General features: G+C 42.5%; 2 protein-coding genes across 2 annotated transcripts; both read right to left on the reverse strand.

Annotated features, from left to right (window-relative positions):
* Window positions 1–336: 336 nt before the first annotated feature.
* has1 (hyaluronan synthase 1) lies at window positions 337–2,444 on the reverse strand (the record flags this gene model as incomplete). Its single annotated transcript, XM_083918369.1, has 4 exons — window positions 337–1,012; window positions 1,169–1,301; window positions 1,431–1,656; window positions 1,749–2,444. 4 exons carry the CDS (start codon window positions 2,442–2,444, stop codon window positions 337–339), a joined length of 1,731 nt encoding a protein of 576 aa, XP_083774495.1.
* Window positions 2,445–6,775: 4,331 nt separating this feature from the next.
* Window positions 6,776–7,980, reverse strand: LOC310950530 (trypsin-3-like; the record flags this gene model as incomplete). Its single annotated transcript, XM_083918385.1, has 5 exons — window positions 6,776–6,925; window positions 7,002–7,138; window positions 7,240–7,502; window positions 7,653–7,812; window positions 7,941–7,980. The coding sequence occupies 5 exons, from the start codon at window positions 7,978–7,980 to the stop codon at window positions 6,776–6,778; spliced, it is 750 nt and encodes a 249-aa protein (XP_083774511.1).
* Between the last annotated feature and the right edge of the window lie 219 nt (window positions 7,981–8,199).

The raw sequence follows: 8,199 nt of genomic DNA on the forward strand, positions 1-8,199 counted from the left end.
GAAACCTGAGAAGTGCATGAGCCCAAAAGCCCTCAGTACAGTTTCATTTAAATGTGCAACAACATCTCCATATGAATCAAACATTTGTCCTTATATATATTAGTAATATTTTGTAATTTTGTTTACAACAGAAAGATGCTCTTGTAATATGGATGTTATTTTCATTTCATCAATATTTACAATATTTTTGAAATTTGTTGGTTTAGCAGCTGCATTAAATTGTCCATCAGTTACTGAAATGTGAGGCTGAATAAATAAATGAAACCCACTGAATAAAATAAGGTATATGGTTGAATTTGAATAAATTATCTCCCTTCTCCTAGCAGCTCACTGGACCTACACATTCAACGCGTAACTTTGGCCACGTTTCCTACATGAATTACGGAACCACACCCAGTAGAGGACAATCATAAACAGCCAGTAGCACGTGTAGGCCACGCACCCAAAGACAATAAACCTGATTTCCAGTGCCTTCGCTGGAGTGTACCAGTCCAGTTGACTCTCCCTGTAGATTGTGTAACCGAGCCCACCTAATAAAATGGCTGCCCAGACCGACAGAGGGAGGAGGGGCATGTAGTTCCCTACAATCTTACGCCTGCCTGACGTCCCCCAGCTGCTTTTGTTCATAGTGATAATGGCAAAGTACTTGGCAGGCAGCAGGCTGGTCATGTACAGAGCAGAGTAGAGGGACATAAAAACCATCACCATGTCTCTGCGCAGGATGCAGGCGTATGCCGCTTTCACCAGCCCGATCAGCTGGATGCAGCAAAGGATCCAGAGGATGTCCCATGCCGTGCCTGTCCAAAACAGCTGGATGATGGTGGCGGTGACAAAGAAGGGGAAAATACCCGAGACGATGGACTCGTAGGTCATCCACAGGTGGTGCTTGTGCCACCACATTGCATTGTAGAGCCACTCACGGAAGTAAGATTTTGTCCAGCGGGTCTGCTGGTTGAGCCAGCGCAGAAACTGTGCGGGTGTCTCCGTGTAGCATTTGGAGCGAGCTGTGTATCTAAAGGAAATGTAAAAATGATAATAATTATCCATAAAACCTTTATCAGTACAGCAGAGATAATACCATTATTGCATCTGATCCTGTGCATAAGCAGTTCACTGGAATTGTGTTTTGTATGTGAACCATAAAGTGATTAATTGATAAGCGACTTACTTAGTGGCATAGCCCATGCTCAGCATTCGGTTTGTAAGATGTCTGTCGTCACCAAATGTGCAATGACTTCCCAAAAACGTCTGATTGTACCAGGACTCCAGAAACTGCTGGAGTAGATCGTTCCTGTACAGACCTTCAGGAAGCAATTCAAGAAAGATAGTTACAATGAGTTATAACCGCATTAAAGCCATGACTCCCACTGTTTGATATGTAGAACTAATAATTTGACCCACATCCCAAAAGAAAAAGGCTTTCTCCTTACCCAAAGGGCCACTGATGCAGGACACACAGTTGAAGAAGGACTGGCAGGACCTTTCAATGTTGAAAGCCATCCAGTACCTTAGACTGCTCATGAAGCTGATGTAAGAGTCTTTCAGGTTGAGGATCATCACGTCTCCTCCCACAGCACCGTATTTTTCGTTACTTTCCAACACTTTACACAGCTCAATAGTGGCCAGAGAGTCCAGCTTGGTATCTGAGTCACACACCTGGGGAGGGAGAAAGAGAGTCATGTTTTAAAAAAAAGTCATAACTTTATGAAATTAAAAACATTATGTTAATCTAAAGGAAAATAACCTACCTGTATATAGTCAACTGATGACCCGAGTGCTTTAAACGCTGTGTACATCACCTCCCGCTTGCCACCCCACTTCTGCATGATGCAAACGCACGTCTTGCTCTGGATCAGGCGCTCTACCTCTTTACGCTGTGGATCTTCACCTACGTTATAATCAGCATCCCCGCCTGGGCCCATTTCTATCGCCATTTCCGCATCTTGCTGGGCCTGTGTAGGGTCCCACGTGTGGTAGTTGTTCTTCCACACAAAACAGCCAGGGTCTTGGTCCGCAAACACCTCCCTGAACATTTCCATCATATACCGGTCATCATCTGAGTTCCCGTCTATCACCATGATGATGCGCAGCAGCTCAGGAGGATACTTGAGAGCCCTGATGGAGTTGAGACACTCTCTGAGATAGACAGGGTCCTCCTGGTAAGCTGATATAGTGAAGCCAATGGTTTTGGTTAAGGTGCAGGGGTCTGTGCGAGCTCTCATTCGCCGGTGCTCAATGAAGGCGAAGAAGCTCTGGACCAACACGTGAAGTGAGAGGAGTAGTCCATAAAAGCCAAAGGAGATGATTCCATACATCGAGGTCGCCAGCTGGAAACCGTCGACGTAGGCCCACACCATCACGCCCAGGACCAGCAGAGCAAAGCTGAATGTGAGGATGGCGCGAACCGTTGAGCCCAGCTTCTTCAGTAAAGGTTTCAGCTCCATTGTGTTTCTTCACCTGACGGAGACAAAGACACCACGTATGGTATGGCTTGTGCATAAAGGAGGGATTCCTACTGGCCCTTGTAATGCTAAAAATGTTCACTGAAACTCACTGTGGTTTGAGGGGAAAAAGGGTGTATTAAATTGAATCAGTCGTTTTATGTGAACTGTTGTAAGACATGTTAACAAGCCCTAAAAGTTGAATAATAAAACAGCTGCCAGGTTGAAGATTTCAACTCAAGGCTATTATTCTCTTTATTTATTTGTTTAGTTCTCAATGCCAAGACTGTTTATCCTAGAATCAGTGCTTTAAAAAAATATTTGTCAATATTTTAGCAACTTTTACCTGCACCGGAAAAAGAAAAAAAAACCTTTGCTCTTTTGCCCTTTGCCTCCCTTAATATCTGCCACTGCTTTGATGTCACTGACAAGGAAAAACACAAGTAACTGAACAGTTCAGGTGATATAATATCAGCAATAACAACCTTAAGAGGCTACAGTGCCTCCAAAAGACCGAGTCCGTTTTTTTAACACAATTTACTTGTTTTATTCAATGTATTTCCTTTTGTCATAGTATATCATTATTCTAAACATTTAAGCATATAAAATAATATCTTGTAAATGCTTGTATGTACATTTATTAAATACTGCAGGTTTGCTACAGGACATCTACTTTATCCTCCCACCCAGCATCCCAAAGTGTTTTACTTAACATTACCTTATTCTGATAGAAAAATGTAGTTTACTTTTTTTTTTTTCAAGTTACAATTTAACTAACTGTCAAGTAAGAATTTAATAAAAAAAAGAGTTAATATAGAGTTAAATGCAATGTGTAAAAGCATCAGGCATCTTACCGCTAGCAGAAATGTGATATATGTTTTTATATAAAATCTTTTTAAATCATACCATCTTTAATGACTACAGAATAATTCCACAGAAATAATTTTGTTTATATTTAAATTACAGCCTATCTCTAGTAATTCTAATGTAATGATATCGTAAATTGTGTTTTAAGTGATAAATCAGCAAATCAGCAAATGACAAAGTTATTTATTTTTAACCCTACCTGATGTCAAGTTCCCCTGGCTTTGAATGTGCGCGACATCCACTCGGTGTTTCTCTTGTGTGGCGACTTGGCGTGAAGTTTTTTGGCTTTATAGGGTACTGCACCGGGACGGAGCCATGTGTGCGCTTCTTATGTCTGAGGAATTATCAATTACGCGCGCGCCCGCTGACTCAGTCGTGCGTCAGGAGCAAGGCGGTGGTCCCGCTGTGCGCGCCGTCCATACTCATTCTTTGTTTTTCCTTTTGCCATAGAGATGTTTCGTCTGTGACCTCTAACAAGACTGTTCCCTAAAAAGAAAAGAGGCTCCCAATCTTAACTGTACTGGAGCTTCAAACAGACTCAGAGGAGACCAGTCAACCCACACTTCCTCCAGGAGGACTTTTGGGGTTTCCTCTTATCTCGACCACAATTTCCTTTTCATAACCGACCAAAACTTGCCTTTGACCTAACATTAACCCCACCCTTTTTTATTAACACAATTTAATTTCATTAAATGTCCTTATTGCCCAATCAACTGTAGCTTAGAGACGCAGCTATCACACACTATGTGCACAAGCATTGTAAAAAGAAATGCAGCCATTTGTGGGATGTAACTAAGTAAATTTACTCAAGTAGTCTACTCGATTTTGTACTTGTACTCCATTTGTACTTTTGTACTCCATTGTATGCTACTTTGTATTCCAACTCCACATTTTGGAGGTAATGTAAATAGAAAGCGATATAAAGTAGTTAAGTGCCTTTATCAGCTGCACTTGCATCCCTATTTACCATCTAGTGATATGTTGTAATTTTATGAAATGGGCCATTCTGCATAATGTGTACTTTAATTTACCTTAAATATATTTCGATGCAGCCACTTATTTACTTTTACTCAGGGATAATTTGAATGCATGACTTTTCCCTGTTACAGAGTATTTTTAAACTGTATGGTTATGTTTACACAAGTAAAAGATCTGAATAAATCCTCCACCACTGGCACTGAATTAGAAAGTCTTTAAGTTATTCTGTTTTTGCCAGAAACTGTGCACCCATTGAGCAGTATGTCAGGTATTCAATTGCGTTAATCTGGAGAGAACAGATAAGTAACTTCAGAAGCAATCAGGCTTGTACAGAAGTGGGATGTTGCCCTCTGCTGGCTCCCATAAGAGACTGCAAAAGTAAAAAAACAAAAAACAAAGTGATAGAAAAGTAGTGGGAGGTGGGAGAAAGAAAAGTAGATCTTTGTGGAGTGTAAAAGGAGAGGAGTCAAAGGTGGTGTCACAGTATAGTTTCTGCTATATACAATTAATCTGTGACTTCAGAGGACCAAAGCTGCCCCTTCTAGTTCACTGAGTTGCTGCCACTGTCCCAACTTAACCATGATTACATCCCTGGAGAGTCACTTTACAGGGAAATCTGTTGACCGCTCATGAGGGTCCACACCCATAGCCACAGGAGCTGGCCCGAGCCGTCAACAAGCTTCATGTCAGACCCAAAAAAGAAGCCAACCGGCAGCTGATGTCATGTGTGGAGGCTGAGCCAGTCAATATGTTTAGGGACGGTGAATTAACTTGTGCTTTTAGATCTCATGGAGAAAGCCTTCATGTGTGTTTTCGTTAATGTACTTTACAATACTGCATGCTTTGGTGCCATTGTTTTATCACTTTTTAATTCATCATAGGTGTGGAGTCTGTCTCTGTTCGTCTCTACGTGCCCTGTGATAGACTGGCGTCCTGTCCAGGATGTACCCCGCCTCACGCCCGATGTCAGCTGGGATCGGCTCCAGCACCCCCCGCGACCCCGACCCCGGGATAAGCGGTTGAAGATGAATGAATGAATGAATCTCCAATTAGTTGTCATCATATTCTGTGAAATAGTTAAGGTGCTTTTATTGAATCTTTTCACATACTATTATTATTCAATTATTGTTCAGTCAGCTCGTCAGCTCTTTTCCTTTGTTTATAATTCCTTTCCTTAGCTCAATTTTTATTAACAGGGCATAGCTAAACTGCTGGTTTCTTCTATCCCAGCTAGTCATTGCAGCCACTGAGGGATAAAGTGCATTGGTCTGCGGCCACATCAAAAACACGTGCTGTAAAGGACACTGCAGAAGGAGAAGGACGCTTTGACCAAGCTGCCATCGCTTTTAAAAAGCTTGTAAACATGGTTTGTGGAATTCTGTAGGATTCACAACATAGAGCTTTGTGTTGCCAGAATCCACATCCTGTCCAAGGCCATGTTTTCAAAAAAAAGTGCATCCAGCATCATTGCAAAGAGCTATTTTTTGTACATTTTCTGCGAGCCCTCGTTAGGCCTCTTCATTCGGTGGTCGGGCGAATGCCTGGTGACTCACCCCGCTGCGCTGCACCACACCCAAGCAACCAGAATCCACTTAAATCACTCGGGCATTTTGTGTTTTAGTACTCTCATATGTGCACCTGCTGTTGTCGATTGCCAGTTTGTGACCTTCCACAAAGAGGTTACAGAGCGGTGTCACAGGCAGGGAGTTAGTGCCCCCCAGTACCTACTATGGGCTTCCTTTTAGGGGCTGAAAACTCAAAAGCTCTGGTTGATAACATCCACCTACATTTCCATTTTACTCGAAACGCAAATTGCATCAATATTCAGGCTCAACTACAGCTAAAAAAAGTTACTGGATAGTTAAGTGCCTAAGTACCACATTTGTAGCTCACAGTGCTCCATAATCAGTGATTATGGAGTGTGGCCCTACTGTGCAACATGCTTCACGGTTTCAGTCCACAGATAGCAGTGTGGCATTTTTTTTTCTCTTTGTGATTTACTGTTGGCTGACGACTGTAAATGTCAGGTTTGTTCCATAACTGCTCTGTGTTTTACAGAGGCATCCGTGAGTTAGAAACATGTCTGCCCATTCATTTTAAAGCCATTCTAAGTCAGAGCTTGTGGAGTCAGACACTGTAATAGCATGCGAGGCAGATAGATGGATAGATAGATGCCATGTTTTGATTTACAGTCATGTTTAGCAAAGCTATGAATTATGATGCTAAGGAAAACGTGGCTTTTAAGACACACTGGTTTCAGACACCTGCAGAGAAACACACCTGTCAATCTACAGTGTGTGCGGGATCCAGATTTGTTTCTCTCCACACAAGATGTTATATTCTTAGATATACTTAGATTCTGTCATTCTTCTTAAGACTCACTAAACGATCTGTAAAAAGAAGGAAAAAAACGCACACTGTAGACACAGCACATCATATAGTCGACTTTAATGCCAGTTCACTTGTGAATTCTTTGCTATCTTTGCTGCTCAGCCAGCCGCCATGGTGTTCTTGATCCAGGAGATGTAATTGCAGACTTTGGTGTACACCCCAGGCTTTTTTCTCAGAGCGCAGCCATGCCCCCAAGACACAACTCCCTGAAGTTCTCCGTCACACGTCATGGGACCCCCGGAGTCCCCCTGAAGATATAAAAAAGATGATTATTTTAACAGAGGCACTTATTTTGTGTTACAGCAGCCATGTACCCTATATTACCTGACATGAGTCCTTCCCGCCCTCCAGATAGCCAGCACAGATCATGTTTTCAGTGATTTGGAAAGGATATGAATTAAAGCATGTGTCATCACTCAGGAGAGGGGCATCGAGGCACTGCAACTTATGAGGGTACCTCGCTGGGAAATGTTTAAAAAAAGGGGGGTTCATGTACAATAATGGCAAGACATAGCATTTTTAGAGCATTCTCACACATTCAGATATTTTCTCTGTAACTCACAGCCCTCATTGCTGGGACGAAGACTCCCCCATCCAGAGATATGGCACATTGTCCCGTCACTGGCACACTTTGAAGGGAGCACAGCAGGGCGTACATAGCTGTTCAGAGTGGCAGGTCGACTCAGTTTGATCAGCATGATATCACTGTCCTGCGTGCGGGAATTGTAGTCAGGATGGCGAATAAACTTGGCAGACATTATCTGCTGTTCTGTCCCCTCAGGCTCCCAGAGGTCATGCTCTCCCAGCCGAACTTCTACATCTGACCTGGAAGAAATAAATCCATCTTTAAGGTGACTTTTTAAGGGAGAATCACAAGAAAAAAACGTATTCCTGTAATATTAAATCCATCGGTGTTAACCAGCTGCTAAACTTTTGATTCATGCATAAACAGGGGTTAGTGATCATCTTTCTCACTTTGTTTTACAGTGCGCAGCAGAGAGCACCCACTCATCAGACAGAAGAGTCCCACCACAGAAGTTGTACCCGGTGAATAGAGACACTTGGTGGGGTACAGAATGTTTTGGACACTCGTACCCTCCAACAATCTTGTTGTCTTCCTTCAGGGCAGCTGCAGCTATTTAAAAAGTGAGAATAAACAGAGAAAAATATGTTATTAGTGTAGTTATTGGCATCTATCAGTCTGTGGTACCATTCGATGCCCCATAATCAGACTTTTTACAGCATATCAATTCTGTACTATACCTGCCCCTCCGAGAAGAGTCAGAAGAAGGAAAAGCTTCATGCCTACTGTCTGTCTGGACGGCAGATTAATGTGCCCTCGCCCTCTTAGTTTCAGGTATTTTAGTCCTCTTATCTCCTTTTTCTCAAGGTCTTCTATCGTCAGAGGTACACCTCAAACAGTAAACATGTGTTACATTTCCCCAGAACACCAGGTTTAATGTACAGCATACAGTAAAAAAGACAGAAAAACAAACTGGGGGAAACAGCTTGGATGAGGAAA

This window comes from Echiichthys vipera (assembly GCF_963691815.1).
Source record: "Echiichthys vipera genome assembly, chromosome: 8".
In the NCBI taxonomy this organism is placed as follows: Eukaryota; Metazoa; Chordata; class Actinopteri; order Perciformes; family Trachinidae; genus Echiichthys; species Echiichthys vipera.